This window comes from Melitaea cinxia, chromosome 6, assembly GCF_905220565.1.
Source record: "Melitaea cinxia chromosome 6, ilMelCinx1.1, whole genome shotgun sequence".
Taxonomy (NCBI): Eukaryota; Metazoa; Arthropoda; class Insecta; order Lepidoptera; family Nymphalidae; genus Melitaea; species Melitaea cinxia.
Window position 1 is genome coordinate 17,050,623 of NC_059399.1, and position 26,371 is coordinate 17,076,993.

At 40.2% G+C, this 26,371-nt stretch overlaps 2 protein-coding genes across 2 annotated transcripts; one reads left to right on the forward strand and one right to left on the reverse strand.

Moving 5' to 3' along the window:
* Window positions 1–10,614: 10,614 nt before the first annotated feature.
* On the forward strand, window positions 10,615–11,265 carry LOC123654799. The gene has a single exon (XM_045590684.1). The coding sequence runs from the start codon at window positions 10,615–10,617 to the stop codon at window positions 11,263–11,265; it is 651 nt and encodes a 216-aa protein (XP_045446640.1).
* A 978-nt stretch (window positions 11,266–12,243) lies between these two features.
* LOC123654800 (cytochrome P450 4X1-like) lies at window positions 12,244–24,540 on the reverse strand. The gene is made up of 6 exons (XM_045590685.1): window positions 24,487–24,540; window positions 24,110–24,173; window positions 23,842–24,034; window positions 23,006–23,157; window positions 21,424–21,603; window positions 12,244–12,533 (listed from the first exon to the last, which is right to left on the reverse strand). The coding sequence occupies exons 1-6, from the start codon at window positions 24,538–24,540 to the stop codon at window positions 12,325–12,327; spliced, it is 852 nt and encodes a 283-aa protein (XP_045446641.1). The 3' UTR covers window positions 12,244–12,324.
* Between the last annotated feature and the right edge of the window lie 1,831 nt (window positions 24,541–26,371).

The window sequence follows — 26,371 nt, forward strand, 5'->3', positions numbered from 1 at the left end:
AATTGTTTCGACTGCAAATGGCACAAAGATGTAATTTGGAATTAGTGACGAATATTTGTGCCGTTTAGTCGTTTCAGCTTTTTCCGCTGCGGCTCCCGCTTTTAAGGCTGTTTCCCTGACATGAGACGGAGCAAGTGTGTCAACGCAGGTTGCGTCCCACAAAAGCGCCCGTCCCTTTCCCAGGGAACCAACGTCAATCCATCAGGTCTCTTGCCATCATTGCGACTAATTCCAGTTGGCTCGATAAGAGCAGGAACGTCGATGGTGGCAAGAGCTCTTTTTATGGTATCGTTTAGGGAACCGTGGCGGGAAAACCTACCTGAACTCTTGTTACAGGAAAGGCCGTGTAGTCCGAAAGAATCGACCTCTTTTCCGCACGGACATCTGTGTTCAAAGCACAGTGGAGCTCCCAACCGGAGACCGCGAGTAATTCTAAAACTTTCATTGTCTAAAAGTGTCCCAAGATTTTTTGACGGCATTGCGTGTAACCAGTGACCTGACTCTTTATTTGACACAGCTAGAAGCCTGGCACGGTTTTTGTCACTTGTAAGATTTTGCGTCAAACTTATATGAGTATTGTGAACTATTGGTATATCCCAAAGTTTTTGTTTTGTAACGTCCTTCGGGATATCACCATTAGGACACATTAACTTCCAGTTTTCTATTGCATCTGTAGCATCTGTAATTTGGACTGAATTAGATTTTAAGATGTCAGAACATAAACCCTTGATACTATGCACAGAAGCAAGAAACGTAGGAAGAGCGACACTAGAAATTTTTCTCACGCCGATGCCACCATCTCTAATTGGTAAAGTAGCTTGGGTCCATGAATTTTCATCAAAAGATAAATTTAGAATTTTTTCTAATGAATTTTTTAAAGTGGCATCAAGTTTTTCGGTCATTCTAGGAAATTTCCAAATTGGGCTTGTGCGTAAAATATACATTAATTTTGGGACAAAATAGATAATATTTTAATATAGTGTAGGCAATATGAGAATTTAGAGTGCCCAATTTGTCAGTGTTTTCAACAAATATTTTTTTAATTTTATTATCCAAAATTGGCTGTATGCCTTCATCAAAAAGTGGTGCACCTAGAAGACAAAGTGTACTTCTTTGAAGTATTTTTAAATTAGGAGAAATTTTATTAAATAATTCCGTTGCCAAATTAATTTTGGAAAGTGATAGAAGTTCTGTAAAAAAAAATTCACATTTTGAAAAATTTAATTTGAGACCAATTTTATCAAACTCGTTTTTAATTTTGATTAAGTCTTCAACGACATCGTCCACTTTACCTCCTATGGTTCCATCATCTAGGTACCATATGTTCAATTTTGATTTTAAATTTGAGATACATTTGTGGATACCTAGACTAAAAAGAGCCGGACCTAGTGGGTCTCCTTGCTGAACGCCGACATTAGAAAAAATTGTGTTTTCGCCAAAAAGTAGTTTAGATGGTGAACTGTAACATTGCCAAACATAAGGATAAATTTCAGGAAGATGTAATGAAACTTCGTTAAGCAAGTTTGCTCTGTCTAAAGAATTAAAAGCATTCTTTACATCAACTTTCAGCAGAACTTCAGCCTCATTACTTTTTAAAAAAGTACGAGCCGCGTGAACTGCTGCTTCACAGCCTCCTTTGCTCCTTTACCAGAATAATAATCAAACTTCATTTTATCTTTTTATACTTTTTATAAATGTTTTTATTTTCTGTTTTTATTTTCGATGGATGTCACGAATTTGTATTTTAAATTGATATTAATAATATGTTTTGCAATCTGTTGATTCTATTGTTACGAAGTTTTTGACTGTTTTTTTTTTGCGGTTTTCTGACCGCAGTTTGCTCCGAAACATTCCCACGACTTGAATCACTAGGCGGATCTTGTTACGATACTTTTCCACCTGGGCATCAAGCCGTGTGATAATTATATTTGCTCGTAAACAAAAAAAAGAAAAACCGAATTCAATTACGTCGACAAGTAATACAATGTAGGTCGACGAAAAAATAGTCAAGTAAATACGTGCTATCAAAGATTACTCAAATAGTAGTTATCAGATCTCGATGAAATTTAAATACAACCACATGATAAACATGAGCGTTCGATTAAATTAAAAATCATCAAAATCGGTACACCCAGTAAAAAGTTATACGTCGTAAGTTATACAACGTAGGTTGACGAAAAAATAGTCAAGTAAAAATGCATTATTATATAACTCGAAAAGTGGTTGTTAGATCTCAAATTTAAATGACACACACCACCTTTCGATTAAAAAAATTTGTCGAAATCGGTCCACCTAGTCAAAAGTTCTGAAGTAACATACCTAAAAAATACAGTCGAATTGAGAACCTCCTCCCTTTTTGGAAGTCGGTTAAAAACGACCCACGAAAGAATACAACACAACCCGATGCCCCGACTGAACGATGGTTCTTTAATTTTAAGTCACTCTTGTTTCTCAGCATCAAACAATTTTCACGTCTCATTAATTATAATTTTGTAATAATAAATTTAATTTTTAATTAATCTTTGCCTTTTTTGCTACCTTCAGCTGTCGCTTTTATCATTCAATTACATATTTTCATACGTGAGCACTGTTTTTTGATTTTATTATTCTTTAAGTACCTTTTTTGCGTGGGAAAAATCCTCATGGACACACTCCGGCTACGGGGCCCCGGACCCAGACTCTTACTGAATAAAAACCGCCACGTGTGTCAAGCTAGGCGCCTATGTGGCGGGGTCACAGGGGCGCTGTAGCATTCTTCCGCAAATCCCACTGGCGCTTGCCCTTGCGGGCCCACCGCAGTGCAAAGCAGCTCGGAAGGCGCGCTAGAACACAAAGCGCGCCCTCCCCGACTTGGGACCGTGCAATGTGGACGACGAATCATATAGAGCATCCTCGGTGCCACGTAGTGGGAGAAATCCGCATTGCCTCGGGCTTAATTTATTTTCTCTACCTAAATTCCAAAGCAGTCTCGAGCAAAGCATTTTTTTTTCGAGAACCTTCCCGAGGTCAACGGGTTTGTGTTATGGACTTCGGTGCATACGTTTGAGGTGAAACCGTCATATCCTGGCGCCTTGGGTGGGTTCATATTCTTCAGGACTTGCGAAATTTCCTCATTGGTGAACAGTAGCGGTTCATCTTTGATCACATCCCGTTCAATCTTTTTTAGGTAGGCGTCTACACGCTCTCTAATTTTTTTATGCTTTGGCTCCTCACTGATTGCAGACCAGATAATTCCTCATCGCTGTTGTTTTTAAGTAGAACTTCTGCACTGTGATTTCCCGAGAATTTAAGCAATCTATACATTCTATCCCAGAAAGACTCCCTATTTTGCTTGGCACAGAAGCTTCTCCAGTTGTCTTTTTTGCCAATTTGATCGCTGTTTTGTATCCCTTGCCTCCTTTCCTTTGAGGATTGGCTTTCCTGATTTTATTTGTCTTGACATTTCTGCCTTTAGAGTTGAGAGTTGAGGATTCCACCAGTATATTTTTTTGCCTTCTTTTATTAATTCTGGGAATAGATTCGTCGCAGGCGATCTTTATACATTCCATATATTTTTCCAATGAAAGATCAAGGTCGTCCTTGAGTGTATCCGTTCGAGGGCCCGTTCGTCAATGTCCTTCTCTATTAGCTGATCATTTAACGTCTGTTTAAATTTAACCCAATCTACTTTTTTCGTATTATATATTCTGGTACTGGACTTTCTCTGATGCGACCGCTGATTTGGTGCGGCCAGAGTGAAAGTTATTGCTCTATGGTCAGACAAAGTCACCATATCAGCATATACCTTCCCGTCTCTAACTTTACAAAGCAAGTTTGCAGTGTGAATGGTTACGGTCAGTGATACTTTTGCAAGTACTCTCTCCGCGAGTGGTCGAGAAGGTGGCCACAGATCCGCTGTTCACGAACTCCAAGTTATACTACTAAGCGAGGAATGTCGAGAGTAATGTGCCCACACACCTGTCCTCCAACCCGCAGTCCCACCAAGGGCTTTTTGCGTTGTAGTCACCGCCGACGATAATACGGTCAGCCCCCAAGCCTGCTATCATGCGCTCCAGATGATTCAAGTAAGGTTTGAGTTCTTCTGTGCCTTCCGAATACAAACTCGCAATAACCAAATTAAAATTATTCATACAGAGTAATATACATACGAGATTTTCCGTTATGAGAGTAGTTCTTGCCACTACGCTGAGATTGGGGTCTAGCACCATAATGGCTGATTTGACCGGTTTCGTTCTATGTGATTGCATGTAATAACTATTATACGAAGTTGTAAAAGTACCAGATGCGCCCACATAGGGCTCCTACAACAGAGCTACCGAGATTCACCTCTCACTGCACTCCTTAAAGAATTCCTGGGTTGCAGCGAAGCCTCTACCCAGGTTACACTGCGCAAAGCTTATTGCCATGTCTCGCTTTTCGCTGGATGGCTCTTGGTTGATCTTTGGTTGGACTATTTTTACAGATAACTAATTTGGGCTCTTGCAATCTTATCCCACTTGCGTTAGATGGGACAGTCTGTTGAGTAGGCTGGGTGTGGGGCTTCATCACCTTACGCGGTTTTACAATTGTTACATTGTACCATGTCTATGCGTACAGGTTCTAGTGTCATGACTGTGCGCACAGTATCCACAAACTTCCTCTCCTTTGCAAACGTTGGCCGTGTGGCCGAACCCCATGCAGCGGAAACACTGACGCACAGGGGATTGAGCTACGACAAGAACCATCTGATAACCCAAGCAGAACCGTCTGTCTCTTATAGCGTTCCAAAGCCCAGGACTAACTTCGAGCACAGAGTTACACAGCTCGTTATTTCGGCTCTTCGTTCTCCGCATCAGTTTTATTTTTCTATCATCTGGCTCCAGTGATTTCACCAATTCTTCGTTTTGTTTAATTAAACCTTCGTCGATTTTTTCTGTGCTCAAATCTTTTATGACTCCAATAAGTCTCAATTGAGGCTTCTTTGCCGCCGGGCGTGACACAGTCAATCTACTGTCTGATTGAGCTATTGCCTGTGACAACACAGTGCGTCCTGCTCGGTTTCGCAGCTGAATTCGAATTCGAAGTAAATTTGAGACTGTTATCTCAACCACACCGATCAATCTCCTTCGTTCGTGTTGTTGTTGTATAGTCTACGTGACAGTGGCAAAATCAGCTGTACTCCACTGCCAGTGGCACAATATTTTTAATTTGTTGTAAAGCAAACGTGTTGTATAACTTGTGTATATTTATTTATGTCAAATCAAATTAAAACAACTCAAAATATCTTTATTTAAATAGGCTTCCAAAACACTTTTGAATCATCATTGTACAAATTGTAAGTGATTATTATTATGTGAATATTTTAATCTCACTAATGAATTAATTTTGCAAGTATGCCGAAAACTGATGATGAAAGGAGTCATGAATATCGGCTGAGAAAAAAAGAAAATAATGCTATAAAAAATTAAAAAAACCCCCAAAAGTTCAACGGAACGCGTACGTGACTTTCGTGCTGGTCAAATGAAAATATTAGATAAACAAAATGAAAATAATAGTTATAACGTGAATAATAATGTGTCCGGTGAACCCAATAGTAAGTACTTGAATATTTATGTGATTAACGGTTGCTATCAGATATATATCATAACAACTGGGACTGACGGCTTAACGTGCTCACCGAGGCACAGTGGGGAGACCCACATATACTGCACATACACACTTTCTTGGTTATCTTATTAATAAATAAAATATAAATATCTACAACACATACACGTCGTCTGTTCCTAAAGTAAACAAATTAATGCTTGTGTTATAGGTAACAGCCAACTGGTGTAGCTACATATATTTTTTCGATATTAAACAATATGTATATTACACCCAGACTCGGGGTGCGGATCACACCCACAACCCCCGGAGTAGAAAGCACTACAAACTGCGCCAACGGACTGGTCATATATTTTATTGTTTCTTAAAATAAGTAAAAGTGCTAGTAGCTTTGTAGTTTGAAAATGACAATGAGTATGTGTGTGGTACAACGGTTACAGCACTGGCTTGTGGGTGTTGCGGATTCGATTCCGGCACATGGAAAAATCGGTAACAATCCGCGAAATCGTAATATTTTGACGTCGTTAACCTAAGCATTGGATGCAATATAGAAATTTGTATTTTTGAAATATAATAGAGCAACCTTTGTTGTGGTAACATAATGAATCAGAATTTTGATTTATATTGTATGTACAAAATTATTAACCTTTTCATCAGCCGCCTCCCTAGATAAACGGTCGAAGTGTATATTTTGAAGTCCTATTTTTCAATAACCTCTACCTTAAAACTGTATAAAAAAATATGGTAATATGTGGAATAGGTTTGTTGATACATAATGCAGATTTTTTTTCCATTTGTATCTCCGTTAATCCGTAATAAAATTTTAAAGTTACAAATATTTTCCGAATAAGTACAATTTTAAAAGCGATATTTTTCTTAGGAAACAAAGAAATTTTAAGGAAATATCTATAACAAACTTACATCATTTAGGAACATAAAAAAATTATTGAAATATCACGCATCAAACCCAGTAAATAAGTCGAGCGCCAGCGCTCTTAGAGGTAAGATCCACGCCAAATTCTGCACAGCCATCTCTTTCGCTCACACGCGCCAAGCGACTGTTGTAATAGTGTGATAAACCGCATTTGATACTTTTATTAAAATTATAAAAATATGCGAAAATTACTGTAAAATAATGTATAATTTAATTTGTTTTCTCCCATTATCAATACAAAATATAGGGATTTAAATCTGTTTGTCTTATTGTTTGTTAATAAATATGTTTGTCGGTGTCATTGAGTTTATAAAAAAATTAAAGCCGGCAAAATTTGATAGCCTACTTGCATCCAAAACTATGCAACTCACATTCATACTCAGATTTTCTGGAGCATAATAAAATGCAATTTTATTTATATCGTAAATATTCGACTCATTCGTAAACTTAAAAAACTAAATCAATTTAAATCAAAAAAAAATGTTTCATAAAATTGATTTATTATTTTTATTTTAAATTTATTGACTGTTGTTGTATAACATACTTGAAATTTTTAACAAATTAATTATGTAATAACATTTTATAACATAGTTATTAATTTTTATTATACATTAGAAAAAGATCAAGATGTTTTTTGGTTATCACACAAGTAGCACAAAGATCGTGCGGCTCGTACTACTCGCGTGATGTGACGACATTTACCTTAACTTGCAGAGCGAAAAATTGTGAAATGGCTCTTAAGACGACGAAGACGAAGACGAAGACACGAAGACGAAGACGAAGACACGAAGACGAAGACGAAGACGGAGACGAAGACGAAGACGAAGACGGAGACGAAGACGAAGACGAAGACAAAGACGATATACGGTCGAATTGAGTAACCTTCTCCTTTTTTTGAAGTCAGTTAAAAAGAAAACGCTAAGCACAATACTAAATTGTTTTATAGGTACATTTTTGATTTATTTCAGATAAAACCCTTTTTGTACATCGTATACAGTAAAAAAAAAACTTGGTTAATTGTCAAACGGCGCAGAACCAAATGGTCATTGAACTTGACGAGCGGCAAAAAAGGTCTTAAAACTTTGTACGACTACATCATAACAAAACATACAAAACGCTTAAAAACAAATAAAATAATAATAAAATCAATGTAGATAACGAAATTAACGCTTAAAATCCATAGAGAAAGGAAAAATCTCTAAGGGTTCCGTATCACCAAATAAAGAAACGACGAATATACTATTACACGGGCATTCTTTTAATTTTTAATTTTATTTTATTGTGCTGTACATACTCTGTGAAAATTTCAAGTATTTACTTTTTCCAGTCCCTCGATACATGCTGGAAAGTTTAGCGCGGTCTATGTAACTGGTCACCGTTATCATGCGTTAGGTAACTCTAAAACCGCTATACTCAACCTGCGGCCCGCGGGCCGCATGCGCTTATTGTTATCTTCGTCAAAACTTATTTTTGTAATAAATAAACTAACTAAATTGTTAACTTGGATTTATGTTTTAATTACAATCTAAATAATTTTTGATTGCGGCCCGTAACACCATGACTGCAACGTGCTTTTGGCCCCTATAAAAAAGGTTGAGTATGGCTGCTCTAAAATATGTTCAGTTAAAAATATCTTTAAAAGAATTATCAGTTATACTTAGCACACGCTAATAATAGTAAGAATTTATTAAGTGAGGCCTTATATAGTAACGGTTCGATAGTGTTGTTGTATTTGTTTATAAATTGATCGATGGAAACCGAAGAGGTTAGTGAAGATATACAAGCAGCTCGGAAATGACTTTACATATTGGCCTATTATTGGAAATGCGTTGGAATTTAAGGGGAACACTGAAGGTAGTATCGGCTTAAAACAAAAATAGTAATAGTAAACAGTACCTAGTGATTTTTTTACAAAGTATGGACTTTTTACACAAATCACGCCGCGTTGGCGCAACGCTTACAGCCATGGATTGTACCTGTTGCGCTGGCGGTTGCGGGTTCGATCCCCGCACATGACAAACATTTGTATTGGCCATACAGGTGTTTGCCGTGGCTTGGGTGTTTTTGCCTAGTCCTTGTGGGTCTCCCCACCGTGCCTCGGAGAGCACGTTAAGCCGTCGGTCCCGGTTGTTATCATGTACACCTGATAGCGATCGTTACTCATAGTAGGGAATATATCCGCCAACCCGCATTGGAGCAGCGTGGTGGATTAAGCTCTGATCCTTCCCCTACACGGGGAAAGAGGCCTATGCCCAGTAGTGAGATATTACAGGCTGAAGTGACACAAATCACGTGGAGTTTATTTCAATATTCACTTTCACTTTTTTTTCATCTCTACTAAATAATATTGAATTGCTTTCTGCTCCAGTTTGGTTGCTGCTTGTGGGTTTGATTCACGGGAATCTAAATGCAATATAAACACATCATACTCAATGGCCCCCAGTAGGATTTTCTCCTATGTCGGGAGTCCGGAAACACATACAATATACAAGCACAAATGGCCAGAGTATGACAAACATCTATATGACTAATACAAATGTTTTTAGTGAGCGGGGATCGAACCCGCGACCGCCAGCGAAACAGGCATTGCTGTGACCACTGCGCCAATACGTCATCAATACATAATAATAAAAATAATATAGCCTTTCATTCAGGTCTGACAATCTACACGTTACACAAATTTAATACTTGTATATGTTTTTAAAATTTAACGCATGTTAAACTAATTTGTCAGGCAGGCGTCAGGCTTTCCTAGTTATTATAAATAAATAGAACTTCTGAAGTTTAAGATTAAGCGTTTAACTAATAAAAGACGAATTAACTATTTCGAAAACTTTTAGTCTAATTGAAAGATATATATCCCAATGCTACTTGGTCTTGCAAGAATGCGATGTCATAGGCTGAATCAATGATTAAATCTATCAAAAAAGTCTATTTTAATAGTCAAGTTAAGTCACATTATATTATGAGCCTACAAAAAGAAATTAGCAACTGTTAATACAATTTATTAAGTAAAATTGCTATTATCTTTTAATCTAAAGAACTTTTTTAACCGACTTCAAAAAGTAGATGATTCTCAATTCGGTTGGTATTTTGTATGTGTGTACACCGATTACGCCGAGATTTCGATCCAATATGCTAAATAGTTGCCATTTGGTCACATCAAAATTTAATTCAGTTTGGCTACGTAGGGTGTCGTAAGAGGCTGACTAGGACTGAGGGATAACACGGTTCCGCTACCACCTTGGAACTTAAAAAGCCGACCGGTAGCGGGATAACCATCCAACTGCTGGCTTTGAAATACACAGGCCGAAGACGGGCAGCAGCGTCTTCGGTGCGACAAAGCCAGCCCCGCGGTCACCAACCCGCCTGCCCAGCGTGGTGACTATCGCAATACACATGAGTTCACGCATTTTTGGCGCGAACTTGTGGAGGCCTATGTCCAGCAGTGGACTGTATAGGTTGTAATGATTGGCTACGTAGTTTTTATTTTATGGTCATTTTTGCTAACTTTGACGATGTAAGTTCACGATACTTTGATTATATGTAGTATTATAGGTACACCGATTGGTCAAAGATTTTTTTTTTTTTTTATTAAGATATATTTAAAAAGTAAAAAATTAAAACACTGTTTTTCAGCTCCGATGCGAAAAAAGGTTTCCTTGTCTAAGAAAAAGGTTAATACCATATCAAATGGTAAATAAACGAATTAAATAAAGCCATCTAACCCAATAGATCCCGATAGATGGCGTTATTAGAAAACGTCTTCGTCTATCGTAGACGGCGTTACAAGAACCGTAACGAGGTCATTCGTTCAGTAGATTTTACTCCTCATATTTTTTTTAAACCGCGGCCTTATTTCATATAAGGAGTAAACTCCAAAAATACAGTTCAATTGAGAACCTCCTCCTTTTTTTGACGTCGGTTAAACATTCGAGAACCACCGGGCCGATTTGTCAAAGTTTTAATTCTTAGTTTACTAATATATTTATGGGATTTTTTTTTAAATTAATAAGCTGATAGAGAGGCTTAGCAGAGCAGGTGTCGGTTGCTCGATAGACGGAGTTGTAATGAACAATTTTAGTTACGCGGACGACATGGTTCTGTTGAACCCCTCGGTCAGTGGTCTTCGAAAATTGATAAAAATCTGTGAGGAATATGCTAAGGAGAACGGACTCAGATATAATGCTAAAAAGAGTGAAATTTTAATCTTTCGAGGCAAAAATAAACCGTTAAATCTCAATCCCAATATACATCTGTGTGGAACTCCTCTAAAACAAGTATCTGAGTTCGAATACCTTGGCCATATTGTGAATGAACGCCTGGATGATGATAGCGATATCGAGCGCGAGCGCAGAGCTTTGTCAGTTAGAGGCAATATGTTGGCCCGTAGATTTGCACGATGTACCTCACAAGTAAAAGTAATTTTATTTAAAGCCCTTTGCCAGTCTTCTGACACGTGCAGTCTATGGGAGAGTTGCACTCGGCGAGCATATAGTGCTCTGTGTGTACAGTACAACAATGTGCTGAGGGTTTTGTTGAAGAAGCCTCGGTACTGCAACGCGTCGGCAATGTTTGCGGATGCTCATATAGATGATTTCTATGCGACCATGCGTAAGCGGACCGCGTCCGCAATGCGCAGATTAATGAACAGCTCCAACAACCTCCTCAGCACATTAGCTGTAAAGCTAGACAGTCCCCTCTGGAGACGCTGGGATGGTGCACACGTAGCTGCGAGGGAAGCTTAAATAAATACATTTTGATAGCTTTTATTTTATTTTATTTTTTATTTATTTATTTTTTTAACAAACATAGTTGGTAAGAATTATCGTAACTGACATTTAATTTTTATTTTGATTTCAATTTCGATTTTGATTTTAGTTTTGATTTTTGATTTTGGTTTTAATTTTGAATTTATGTTGAATAGGGTGATAATTTGTGATAATTTTATATATTGTATTTTTTCTTTAATTTTAATTTAAATTGAATGTCATTATTTTTTTCCTCTTAACTGATTGAATTTTGGTTTTAGTTTTAATTTTAATTTTGTTTCAATTTAAATATTGATTTTTGTTTCTTTTTTAATTCCAGTTTTAATCGAATTTTAGTATTGATTTTGTTTTTAATTTTAACTATTGTAATTTTGAATTTTAGTAGTGATTTTAATTTTAAATTTTAATTATTGTAATATTGAATTTTAGTATTGAATTTGGTGATGATTTTAATTTTGGGTTTGATTGAATTTTACTATAATTATTTTGATTTTAGTGTGACTTTGATTTGGTATAATTTGTTTTGTCACAATTGTTTAAATTAACATAGTTTCGGAAAAAAATGTAACTAACAAAAATATGGACATAATCTGAATTAAATTATCATTATTATTATTATTATTATTAAATTAATTTTACGATACAACTATATTTACCTTCAAACGTTTGAAATTACCCGTATACTTGGCAAAAGATGATTAATCGAACAGTCATTTAGCATCGAATGATATTTTGAATGAAACCAGAAAAAAAGCAAGTTCGATAAAATTCCGTGCGGTTTACCCAAGCAAATTCTGCCGATGCCGCAATATTCAAGATGAACGTAAAATGCACAGTGAAATGTGTTATTCAACTTTATATACATGTAGCACATGTTGTACATGCTTGCATTTCAGGGAGCCAAGGTTATATTTCCTTAGCGAGTGTTTTGCAGTCAATAAAACTACAGGAACATATTTTGTAAAATTCGTTGTTATAAACCATATATTTCAAATACATCATAAGTATTTTCTTATCATACAGGTACAATATTACTTACATTTCTTCTGATTTTTTATTTTTATTGGGTTCATTACGATATTCAATTTGAACGGAGAAATTATCGACATGTATCATCATAACTTCAAACGACACTCTTAGCGGATTGTTCTCATCGTATTTGTAGTTTGACGCTGGTTTAATGCGGTAACGTCGCAAGAGATTTATCAACGTAGTTGACATCGAAAACATGGCGTATTGGTACCCTAAAACATAGTAACATGGGAACTTAATGCATAATAAACATTTTTGAATATCATATCAAAAATTGACCGCTCCAGCGGGATTCGAACCCGCGTCTCCGACTGACCGTGTCGGCGCTCTAGCCAATTAAGCTATGGAACGATGTACCCGCCAGAGCGAAATTTTTGATATGATGATTTTTACTTTCGGTTTAAGCGAACCGTGGCGCCGTCTATAGTGAGTTCTTTACAGAGACCCGTAACTATTCAAAGTTTCATATTACAATGAAAATCTTTGACAGGAGACGACACCATGCTATTTTTAATATGTACGATTTTATTTTTGTGTTACCCACACATTAGGAATTCTAAACATTTTTGAATATCATATCAAAAATTGACCGCTCCAGCGGGATTCGAACCCGCGTCTCCGACTGACCGTGTCGGCGCTCTAGCCAATTAAGCTATGGAACGATGTACCCGCCAGAGCGAAATTTTTGATATGATGATTTTTACTTTCGGTTTAAGCGAACCGTGGCGCCGTCTATAGTGAGTTCTTTACAGAGACCCGTAACTATTCAAAGTTTCATATTACAATGAAAATCTTTGACAGGAGACGACACCATGCTATTTTTAATATGTACGATTTTATTTTTGTGTTACCCACACATTAGGAATTCTAAACATTTTTGAATATCAATCAAAAATGTTTAGAATTCCTAATGTGTGGGTATCAATTAAACCGAAAGTAAAAATCATCATATCAAAAATTTCGCTCTGGCGGGTACATCGTTCCATAGCTTAATTGGCTAGAGCGCCGACACGGTCAGTCGGAGACGCGGGTTCGAATCCCGCTGGAGCGGTCAATTTTTGATATGATATTCAAAAATGTTTAGAATTCCTAATGTGTGGGTAACACAAAAATAAAATCGTACATATTAATGCATAATACCTTTATAGACTGTTACTTTAGGCTTAAAACAAACTAGCTGATCCAACAGACTCTTTCTTGTCATAGCACGTTTGACAGATCTAGCTCATCACGTCATCTGGAACGAGTCTATCAAAGTAACTCGTCTATTTAAACAAAGTCAAATTTAGAAATGAGTAAGGAATTATTTTTACACGCGGAGTTTGATCTATTACACCTACAGAACCCCCATTTGAAGGAGGCAGCTAAGAGTCGAACACTTGATGTTATGAACCAAATGTAGCAACACTAAACTATTATATTATCTATGACAGTTAGTATAGTTTACGAAATGGTTTTATCTATGAGCTGTCATTCGTCACCTTTGAATTTAAAAATTTGCATCGTTTTTCCGGTCTCCGTATAAAAGTTACGCTTTTGTTTGTACTTGTTCGTTCTCGCGAAAAATTATCGCCTTTTGTTGATCGAACCATCCTTTGTTGTTTGAAGTAATTTAATTGTTAATAGCAAAGTGTATTCCTTGTATTCCTTGTTGAATTATTGTGAAAAACGTGAGGGAACTACGCCGAACAACGGCCATTTTGATTGCTGGTTCCTGCTTCAGCCCGCCACTTCAGTTAAGTATAATTGATTAGCATTAGACGTAATGATTGGCCAATTATAGTTTGATGTTAATTAAGTTATACCTGGCGAGGCTTCACCGAACAGTATTCAGTGAAACTAAGGTAGGATTTTTATTTAAGACATTGAGTGTTAGCTCTGCGTACTGCAGACAATTGTTCGTCCCGTTCGTACCTGAGATCACGCTTCCACTCGTTTCAATATACTCCAGGTCGGACGTAACAAGTTTTGGTAGCAGAGCGTGGTTAACTTATTGTTGCTCAGTTTATTATATTGTATGAATAAGTTAGGTCACAATTTGTTTAATTCTTTCTTTATTAAAATATTATATTTAGATACTTAAGGTCTAATATTTGGATTTGAGTTAATAACAGCTGTTGTCTTATGCTTTATTGAAGGTTAATTTCTTATAAATACTCTTGTTTGTTAGTATAAGATTAGAAATAGCTGTTTAAATGGGTATTTATCAGTAAATTCATTAATTTGTTGAGTAAATTGTGTTATTGCTTTGAATCTAGTTTGTTGAAATATTAGATTAAAAAACTTAGTTTTAATTTTTTCTTGTATTATTACTGAAGTTATTTAAGATTTGATACTTGATTTCAATTCAGTGATAGCAGTTGTTTCATTGGAATTAATTTGATTATTGTTTGTTGTTACTGTTGTTATATCTGTGCCTTTGAAGATGACTTCGACCGCGGTCACCATGGTCCGTGAATCTTGTTCAGGAATCACAGCTCAACTGAGATGGTTCAGTTCAGCGGTCGCCTTGGTGAATAGGGAAGACCGCACGGAGGCCTTAATAGACAGGTACGAGAAATGCCCGGCTCGACTTGAACAGGTCGAGACTCTGTACCAGCGCCTCCTTCTGCACCTTGACGATGTGCCAATGGAGTCGCTTCCGAAGGAGCGACGGGAGCAAGTCCACGAGGACTACGTCCAAATTTTGGGCCTCGCCGATGAAATCTCCCAACGCACCCGGGAGATCTTAGCCTCGCGCGCCGGAGTACCGCCTACAAGGGCCTCTTTGAAGACTCCCGTGGGCCTTTTGACCCGACTGCCTAACCTGGATCTCCCCCATTTCGATGGTCGACTCGACGCGTGGATGGGTTTCATCGGCCTGTTCGAAAGCCTTGTGGACTCTAGGGAGGATTTGAGCCTGTCCCAAAAGCTGGCCTACCTGCTCTCAGTGCTGGATGGAGAGGCAAGAGAATTGGTGCAGCACCTCCCGATTTGTGAAGGGAGCTATGCGGTCGCGCGGTCATTACTCACCAAGCGCTACCAAAACCAGCGCTGTCTGGCCGATGCTCATATCGACCAGATAATGGACATTCCTGTCGTGAGTAATACCGCCCAGTTGAGGACCAAGATGCTTAACCCCCTCGTTGCAGCTACCAATGCTCTTAGCCGCTTGGGCCTGCCGGTTGACCAGTCGTCATACTGGTTGGTGCGTATTATGCTCAAGCGGTTGCCGGTGTCCCTGAGAGCACGTTTTGAACAGGCGCACACTAGGGATGAGGCATCTCCTCTCCCTAGTTATGAGCAATTGTTGGCGTTCCTGGAGAATGAGTGTCGCATGGGCGACGTTATGGATGCGCCGGTGGGACTATCAAGCTCCGGACCCACCAACAAACGGCGCACTGCTCAAATGGCGCCAAAGGGAAGGGTGTCCCCCCGCTTTGCAGTCGCGCAGGCTGCGCGACCGGTCTGCCGGTTCTGTAAGTCCCGGGGGCACCGAACGATGCAGTGCCCGGACTTTGTAGCGTTGCATGTGGCCTCTCGTAGGCGGATTGCTAAGGCCCGAGGCTGGTGTTTCTCCTGCCTGGGGGACCACTTTCAGCGCGCTTGCCCCGACATGCACCCGTGTCCTGTTTGTGGAGGGCAACATTTAAAGGTGCTGTGCGCCAACGCAAATGGCCGCCGCGACCACCCGGGGTCGCCTTCGGGCGGGTATGAGAGCGGACACCGGGCTCAGTCCCGCAATTTGGAGTCCGGCTCACCTCCCCCCCGCCACGCAGATTGTGCTGCTGTGGATCGCCGACATGATTCGGCGCGCAGCCCCACGGGCGGGTATGGAAGGGGGCCTCGGGTTCAATCCCGCACCTTTGTGCCCCGTTCGCCCTCACCGCACCCTCGTGACCAATCACGGTCACCTCCAGTCATTTACCACGATTACCGTGACGCACGTCCGGTACGATTGCCGTCCCCCCCTCTGGCGGAGCGTCCCCGTTTGAAGCCGCGCAACCCTCAGTACGGACGCTCCCGGCGCTACGAACCGCCGACTATGGCTCGTGGCAGTCGCCATCGAGAGGAGGGCGAGTTTAAACCACTCCCTCGTTTTGACGTGCCGTCCCGGGACAGCGGCGATAGATCGCCGCCACGCCAACATTAGGATGTTGGCGTCTGCCCCCGCTATGCACCACCCCCTTTTGAGACCGTCCTCTTGCCCACGGCCTATGTCCGGGTCTGGGGACGGACAGGCGCCTCGGTTGTAGTCCGAGCAATATTGGACACAGGCTCACAGGGGTGCATAGCCTCGTCTTGGTTGGTGGGGCAGACTGGCCTGAATATTAAAAAGTATTCAGATGTAATAAGAGGTGTCGGGAACGCCCCTGTAACCACGGTTGAGGGCCACGTTTCGTTTGAGTTCTCGCCTTCAAATTCTCCACGCCCGACGCTGAGATCGTCGGCCATTGTGATGGAGAACATCTTGGGCAGTCACCCGCAAGTTCGGTTGTCTGCGGATGCGGTAAAATTGACCGCCGATTTGGACTTGGCTGACCCTAAATTCGACCTACCTGGCACGGTCGATTTGTTGCTTGGCGCCGATGTACTGGGCAAAATATTACTCGGTAAGGATCGTGTTTTGCAGCCAGGTGGCTTAGTAGCCCTCCGGACCATATTTGGGTTCGCATTGATGGGGCCTGTATTGAGGGCTCCCCCTCCTGCTGAACCTGGAACGGCTTTGATGGTGGGCTCCGCCCTCTCTGACGCCGTGCAGAGATTTTGGGAAGTGGAAGAGCCACCACAAGCACCCCGCTCTGATCCGGAACACGAGGAGTGTGAACGGTTCTACAAGAGCAACACCAGTTATCTTCGTTCTGGCCGGATCATGACAAGATTGCCATTTCTTGCCGTACGACCGCCCCTTGGCGACTCTCGGCCTACTGCAGAGAAGCGTTTATTGGCAATGGAGCGCCGCATGAGCAGGGACCCGCTACTTAAACAGAAGTACACTGACTTCATGCGGGAGTATGAGAATTTGGGACACATGTCTGTGTCAAAACTTGACTGGCGCTCGACGGAGCATTTTTTCCTCCCGCATCATGCTGTGATAAAGCCGTCAAGTGGCAAGCTGCGCACAGTATTTGATGGTTCTGCGCAGACCACATCGGGAGTGTCCTTGAACCAGTGTCTTCATTCTGGTCCCAAATTGCTTAAGGACCTTTGTGACGTCATCACGCGGTTTCGGCGTCACCAATTCGTTTTCGTAGCTGACATCAAGATGATGTTCAGGCAAACGGTAATCCACCCTGATGATCGTCGATACCAGCTGATATTGTGGCGGGAAAACCCGCAAGATCCCATACTTGTCTACGAACTCAACACGAACACATACGGGCTGCGGTCTAGCCCCTTTTTGGCCATACGTTCGCTTTGGGAGCTCGCAGATCGAGAGCGTATGTCGTTTCCTCGCGCAGCCGCCATTTTGAAGGAGGACCTATATGTTGATGACATATGCACTGGTGCGTCCACGGAGAGAGAGGCTCTCCTTTTGCGTGACGAATTGATTGGCATCCTAGCCTCCGCAGGATATGAATTGCGTAAATGGATCTCCAACTTACCTGCGCTCTTGGATGGGCTACCTGATGACCACCAGCAGGATCCTTACCTATTTGAGAACCGTGACAATCCTACCATGATGACAGTCCTTGGAATACAGTACAGACCAGTCCAGGACATCTTCACGTTCAACGTCGATTTGGATTCGCCTCGCACTTGGACGAAACGGCTGGTTCTGTCGACTGTCGCGAGAACGTTTGATCCCAATGGTTGGATATGCCCAGTCATATTCTGGGCCAAATGCTTCCTGCAGAGACTTTGGACTGCAGGTCTTGGATGGGACGAGCCACTCCGCGAAGCTATTTTGAAGGACTGGCTCCTGTTTGCTTCCTCATTGCCTGCTATCAATATGATATCGTTGCCCCGTGCTATGCTTCCACCAGGGAAGCATACAGCGTCCCTTCATGGGTTTTCGGACGCTTCGGAACGTGGGTACGCAGCAGCCGTATATTTGCGCACCGTGACCATGGATGGTCAAGTGAAGGTGTCATTGGTCATGGCGAAGAGCAAGGTCGCGCCTCTTCGAACTACCTTGACAATTCCCAAGCTAGAGTTGTCAGGGGCGGCCCTTCTTGCTCGCCTCTTGAATCACGTCATGTCCACCTTGTGCCCGTCAGTTAACATTGAGACAGTCTATGCATGGACTGACAGTCAAATTGTCCTATGTTGGCTGAAGACGTCAGTCCACACCTTAGAGGTGTTTGTTGCAAATCGGGTCTCTCAGATCCAGAAATCGGAAACCCCGTTAATCTGGAGGCATGTGCCTGGCGAAGTCAACCCTGCTGATTGCGCATCACGGGGATGTATGGCCCCCTTTTTGGTTGAGCACTCCCTGTGGTGGGGACCTGAGTGGTTGACCAGGTCAGAATCTAATTGGCCGCGAACACCGGCCTTGGATACCGTCACATTGCCTGGGTTGCGAACCCTTGCGATTGAACGGCGGGACCATCCGTTCGACCCAGATTTCCTAATGAATCGCTACAGCTCATTAGACAAATTACTGGGGGTCACCGCTTGGATCAAGCGCTTCACCAGAAATTGTAGACACCCACAGAACAAATGCTTGGAGGCGTTCTTATCGCCACAAGAGCTCCAGGATGCTCTTCTTCATTGGGTTCGTTCTGTGCAAGAAGAGAACTTTGAAAATGAGATTGATATTTTGAGAAAAGGCAAATGTAAGCTGTCTGGAGCCATTTGCAAACTGAACCCCTTTTTGGACAGTGCGGGTCTTTTGCGAGTCGGAGGGCGTCTAAGGAACGCAAACCTTCCGTATGGAGCTCGTCATCCCCTCCTGTTGCCCAAAAGTGGCCACTTAGTGAGTTTGTTGGTGACTGATCGTCACATCAAGAACTCCCACGCCGGCTGTAATGCCTTATTGGCCATTTTACAACGAGAATTTTGGATTTTATCGGCCCGAAGGACGATCCGTAGTGTGGTCTTTCGCTGCATGTCTTGTTATAGACTCAAGGCCTCTACCATGCAGCCTATCATGGGTGACCTGCCGTCGGATCGGGTCACAGAGACAAGGCCCTTTGCTGGAGTTGGGACGGACTTTGCAGGTCCCTTTTCGGTTAAGACCTCGACCCTCAGGAACAGTAAAACGGTCAAGTCCTACCTGTGCGTCTTTGTTTGCCTGTCCACCAAGGCGGTACACTTAGAACTAGTCTCAGCCCTCTCGACAGAGGCCTTTGTTGCGACGTTAGATAGATTCGTGTCACGACGAGGACTACCGTCCTTGATTCGGTCGGATTGCGGCACCAACTTCAAAGGCACAAATAACTATTTAAAAGAGATATATGAATTTTTGGCGTCTAATGAGACTGAGATTGCGTCTAGACTAGCTAGTCGCAGAATAACTTGGAAGTTCAGTCCCGCGTCATGCCCCCACTGGGGAGGAATTTTTGAAAGTGTTGTAAAGGTTGCCAAAACACATTTGCGACGAGTAATTGGCGAGTCCGTATTAACATTTGAGGAGCTCGCAACTGTGTTTTGCAAAATTGAAGCCATGTTGAATTCACGCCCGTTGTGCCCGATCTCTTCAGACCCTAACGATTTGGAAGCCCTCACACCGGGCCATTTTTTGATTGGACGGCCGCTGAACGCCCTGCCGGAATACCCCTATGTTGATGTGAAACTCAATCGTCTCTCGCGGTTTGAATTGATCCAACAACTCACTCAGAGCTTTTGGAAACGTTGGAATTTGGAATATTTGCATATTCTCCAGCAGCGCGTTAAGTGGACTGACAAGACTGATCCACCGCATGTTGGTGACCTCGTTCTGGTTAAGGACGCTAACTCACCGCCACTGTGTTGGCGCAGAGGGCGCATTCTTAACCTCGTCTTTGGAGCAGATGGAGTGCCCCGTTTTGCTGAGGTTCGGGTGGACGGTTCTGTTCTGAAGAGAGCGGTATCAACCTTGTCACGACTGCCAATTGATTAGCGGCCAGGTAGTCCTGGCCGAGGCGGGTAGATGTTATGAACCAAATGTAGCAACACTAAACTATTATATTATCTATGACAGTTAGTATAGTTTACGAAATGGTTTTATCTATGAGCTGTCATTCGTCACCTTTGAATTTAAAAATTTGCATCGTTTTTCCGGTCTCCGTATAAAAGTTACGCTTTTGTTTGTACTTGTTCGTTCTCGCGAAAAATTATCGCCTTTTGTTGATCGAACCATCCTTTGTTGTTTGAAGTAATTTAATTGTTAATAGCAAAGTGTATTCCTTGTATTCCTTGTTGAATTATTGTGAAAAACGTGAGGGAACTACGCCGAACAACGGCCATTTTGATTGCTGGTTCCTGCTTCAGCCCGCCACTTCAGTTAAGTATAATTGATTAGCATTAGACGTAATGATTGGCCAATTATAGTTTGATGTTAATTAAGTTATACCTGGCGAGGCTTCACCGAACAGTATTCAGTGAAACTAAGGTAGGATTTTTATTTAAGACATTGAGTGTTAGCTCTGCGTACTGCAGACAATTGTTCGTCCCGTTCGTACCTGAGATCACGCTTCCACTCGTTTCAATATACTCCAGGTCGGACGTAACACCTTACATAAATTAAATGAAAGGTTTTTGAATTACTATTTATAAGTAGGTAGTTTGTGAAACATAATCGTTACGATCAATCGTTTGTAAGCAAGATTTAATTTAATTAAAAATATTTGATTGATAATCTTAACAGATATTTTTAGAGAGAATTATTTAAGTAGCAAATAATAATATATTTTATTATTTTTTACTTTTTCAATAATTGCATCTTAAGTAAAGATTAGGTAAGCGCTGTGGCCACATCACTGGCCATTGTGCTTTGTTTTATGAGTGATTTCGGTCACCCAAGAGATGAGCTAGGCTAATATTTCTCTTCTTGGAACAATTGAGTATTAGGCGTTAATTGTTATAAATAAATCAATAAATATATAAACGCCTCACAGTCAATGCCTCCCACTAGGATTTGCCACGGGGTTTACACTTGTATGGCCGTCGTCTCTGTTGTAATTAAGGAATGTTTATTACCAGGACAACTCCGAGGACCGTAACTGAATGGCATAAAAGCGTTGGGTTGCGGTGCTTTTCCAGGCAGGAAACGATCGGGATTAAAAACGTTTGCATCGTCACCCCAGTGGCGAGGATTGCGGTGTATACTCCATATACTTGTAACTACATTACTACCCTCAGGAAGAGTTATGCCAGTAGCTGCAAAAAATATGAAAAACAATATAAATCAATAATTTAATATTATTATTATCTTTTATTCAATATATTTTCTTATGATTACATTTTTAAATATATTTATAAAAAAGACAAATAAAAATTATTTAAAAATATAAAAATAGTAGTCCTCCGGAGGCTGAGGAACCTCCTCAGAATGCCGACCGTTTCAAGCAACACTGCCTTTTGAATCGGACCCTTGATCCAACAGTCAAGCGAGAGTTTCTTAAGGTGTTGGTCGAAACTCTTCGCTAATAGACCATTAACCGATACAACAATAGGAACAATTATTGTTGAGTCTACATTCCAGATGCTGGTAATCTCGTGGGCAAGGTCTAAATATTTACTTAATTTTTCTTTTTCGGTCTTTACGAGATTATCGTTATGTGGAACTGTAATGTCAACAATAATTGCTTGGCGCGCTGATCGGTCTACTAGCACTATATCAGGTTTATTGGCTGCAATAAGCCTGTCAGTCTGAGGTAGCCCAACTGAGGTAGGGCACAGCAGGAATTTCCTGCTCAAAATATGGAGTAGCCCGACTGGGGTAGTACCTCGGCCTTACAGAAGATCACAGCAAAATAATACTGTTTTGAAGCGGTATTGTGTTCCTGTTGGTGAGTAAGGTAACCAGAGCTCCTGGGGGGATTGGGGATTGGGTCGGCAACGCGCTTGCGATGCTTCTGGTGTTGCAGATGTCTATAAGCTACGGTAATCACTTACCATCAGATGAGCCGTACGCTTGTTTGCCGCTTGTTTGCTACCCCCAATCCCCCAGGAGCTCTAGACAGCTTTCTCACCTCAGGAACACAACGATGTTCGAAAGAATAAGTAGAAATTTCAAAATTGTATCAAAATTGTTTGTATTATACCGCTACAGGTTGTGCCAGAATATCAGCGTTTTTGGCAGCAAACTTTTGCTGTCAAAAACAATACTGAGACAGTAACCTAGTTGACCTATTTTTTTTTAAATTCTATATATTTATTCCTCGTCGTATCGTATCTCGTCGATTGTATGGTTATAATGTATGTGTCATTTCAACAGTTGTAAACTGGTAGGCTAATAAAAAAAAACTTTCTTTCTAAACATTTATTAATATTCTATCAAAAATTGACCGTTCCAGCGGGGATTGAGCCTGCATCTCCGACTGAACGTGTCGGTGCTCTAGCCAATTAAGCTATGGAACGACATACCCGCTAGATCGATTTTTTTTTTTGATATGATGATATTATATTCGGTTCTAAGTGATCGTGGCGCTTTCTTTCTTTCTTTCAAAATTGGAAAATAAGTATATGGATATAGAACTTATTTACTTGACATGGCTCATCAGTTCAAATACCAAATAAAATTTCTAAGTCATGCCAGAAAAACAAGTATAATACTTACGTAATTCAAGGTCTTTCTTTAGATACCTCACAGTTATAGGTACAGGGGGGTAAAGTCTTAAGGTTTCCTTTATCACAGCTCTTAAATAATTGAATTTCATCAAGTCTTCCGCTTCAAGGGTCTTATCTGTATCTCCTAAAACTTCTTGAATTCTGAAATTTTATTACAAGCAATAGCATAGCAAAGTAAGCGACATAGCCCCCAAAATTAGCAAGTTGAAGTGGTAGTGGGCTGGTCATCTGTGTGACCGATGGCCGTTGGAGCAGACGGGTCATGGGGTGGAGACCGCGTCTTGGCAAACTTATTGTGGGACGTTCTCCGGCCCATTGGACCGACGATCTACGTAAGATGGCTGGATGAGGATTGCGGAAAACCGAGATGTGTGGCCTATGTCCAGCAGTGGACTGCCATAGGCTGAAGTGATGATGATGATGATGATTACAAGCAATAAATGTATAAATCAAATATTAGATAAAATAAACTGTTTAGAAGATTTTTTTTTTTCGTTCTCGAATATTTGGTTCTAACTGTAGGAATTGCAAAAACCACTCTGGTGGTGGTGCGAGTAGTTTCCTGAAACAACCATGATTTGCGGGTTCGATACCCACTCGGGTTTGATATTTGTATCTCTACAAATATTGATTTTCGGTTTAGATGTCTATTCTTATGGGTTTCCCCACCTATCTCGGAGAGTACGTCAAGTCGTCGGCCCCGTGGGTAACCTGATAGTTTTAATAATCTTATCCTACATGGAGAAAGTATCCCCAGCAATGAAATACCTACTAAACGTTGAATGCGTAGGGATTTCAAAACTATCGTTGCTGAAAAATACTTACTCTCTGTAAATTTTGTCTTGTACATCCATGTGTTGTGACAGTAGTAAAATAGCAAAACATGTGCCTACTGCCGATGTATCCGAGCCCGCCGTAGCAAGAGCAAGTGTCTCCTCGCGAAGTTCTTCATCGGTATATCCTTTATCGGTATCATTAGAATTCTCTATCAATAATTCTAAAAATGTCTTAATTGTTTCTGCACACAATAAAGGAATGTTTTAAAGTTGAAATAAATATAACTAAATAGACATTTTTATATGAACTAACTTACGATTATCAAAATGTTCTCCATCTTTATTTTGTTCATCGATCAGCAATTTCTTTCTTAAAATGAGCTAAAAAGTATAATATTAGTCGTATATATCATCTTACTTTGTTAAATTTGAATGTCATTGACACATGTCATAATTATGTATTGAAAATTAAAAAATAAATTATCATTCCTGACTTTCAAGGGATTGATCTAATGTTAATCCTCTAAAGACTTTGCGAAAAATAATAATGAATGACTTATTCTGATAAGCGTCAGACTATGACAATGATTGTGCTTATTAGGTAGACAAAGATAAATAAAAATTATTTTAAAAATAAGGTCTAAAGTAAGTTTTTTGAAAAGCCCTAATTATATTTATATTTTAAACTACTTACGTTATCCACGAAGTCATGAACAATTTTCGTCGAACGCCTCTCTCTCGTATACATCGGTAACAATTTGTATATAGCGTCTATATGTAACCAAGGTCGGAACAAACGCACGGCAATATTCGTAAAGCCGGCTCTCATAGCTTTAAAGAACGGGTGTTCTTTATGTCGCTGTATATCAATATTTAAGCCAAATAATGTTTCTAATGAAAAAAATATTTATGTAAGTCTTAGGTAAATAAATTCATAAGACCATTATTACAGGTTATTTATTGTAAACTATAAGAATACTACGAATATTTAGTTAAAGTTTTCTCTGCTTCTTTTGTCCGAATATAATGAAATTGCTTGATACTTTTTAAACAAGGCACTTGAATGAAAGTGGTTGGAGCAGCGGTCATAGCACTGGCTGTTGCGCGGGCGGTCGCGGGTTCGATCCCCGCTCACGACAGATATTTGTATCGGCTATATAGATGTTTGTCGTGGTCTGGGCGTTGTGCTTGTATATTGTGTCTGTTTCCGGACCCCTGACACAGGAGAAAGTCCTACTGGGGTCAGTTGAGTGTGAAGCGTTAAAAACATCTAAAAATTATCATATTGCGTCTGTGAAAAAAGAAACTTAAGTATATAGAAAAAAAATAATGATGAACAATTTTTATTACCACAAACAGATTCCAGTGCATAAGGGCAAACGTAATCATAGCAAGAGAAGTCTTCTTTTCCAACTTGCGATTCTAATTGTTCAGCTAACACCTTACTTCGTTTATCGAAAATTCTGACAAATTTGTTTACATATCTTGGAGCGAAAGCTGTTATAATAACTTTGCGTCTTCGATGCCATATGTCAACTGCAATGAATAATGGAAGAAAAAGACAAAATAAATTTTAAACAATTTACCACTATCAGATGTGCTCTCTTAAATATATATATCTTTTATTTTTAAATCCGTAGGTGTCTAAGGTCATCTTTTTCTAATATACATCTTAATGCTTCGGTAACAGTCGACTTTAATTCATCTTTTTATTTTTTATCCTGTAAAGGAGAAACGGTCTTGATTCCATAATACTTTGCCGCATCACCTTATCGATTCTTAGAGCTATGTCAATTATCGGACTATTGCCAAACCTGCAAATGAAATAAATTATTGGCAAGAAGTTTCTTCTCAAAGATTGTTGGAAAACTTTTGATCCCCTCTCTGACACTTTTTTACAGGACTTTGTTTTATAAAAACCGTTAAATAACTCTCATATTTGAACAGTCACGTTAGAACAGTGGAAGTAATATATTCTAGACCTTCTTGTAGAGAGCGTTTTATTCTATCGAATTAGCTAAATCAGAAGATTTTTTACGCCTGTGCCTCATCAGATCAAAATTTTAGTCAGAAAGTTTGAACTGCTTATGGATGTCGTCTACGAACCAGTGAGCATCATCTTCACAACTTGTCCGTCATCTTGACCAGGTAACTAGTAACTTCCGCGGATTCCAGCTTCTTTTTTTTTAGTTTCAATAGAACTTCTCGGAGCTACACAGCGTTTGGGGAAGAATAGGATTGATCGTAGATTTCATCAAGCGAATAGCTTGGTAGTGATCGCTGCCAGTTTTAATCTGGTTACTGACTGATGGATTCTGACAAAGTTATGCATTTATGTCTCTTATCCACTAATCATTAAATATATCTCGTCATCATCTTAGTATGTCCACCACTTATGGGGCTTCCTTTTTAACTCATAATTCATCAACAAGTACTATTCTGACTCAAAGATCAAAATCAAAGGGACAAGGTCCGTATCCATACAACTAATATAATAATCCTTAAATCATTAGAATTCAAGGATAATAAATAAAACGAAGAATAACCGACTTAAGTTATATCGACAAGTAATACAACGT

Coding starts and splice junctions, on each gene's coding strand:
- LOC123654800 (XM_045590685.1), bottom strand. CDS start 24,540: ATGTATACGAGAGAGAGGCGTTCGACGAAAATTGTTCATGACTTCGTG. Junction 24,174..24,486: donor TTCATGACTTCGTGGATAAC/GTAAGTAGTTTA, acceptor TATACTTTTTAG/CTCATTTTAAGAAAGAAATT. Junction 23,158..23,841: donor CAAGACAAAATTTACAGAGA/GTAAGTATTTTT, acceptor ATAAAATTTCAG/AATTCAAGAAGTTTTAGGAG.
- LOC123654799 (XM_045590684.1), top strand. CDS start 10,615: ATGGTTCTGTTGAACCCCTCGGTCAGTGGTCTTCGAAAATTGATAAAA.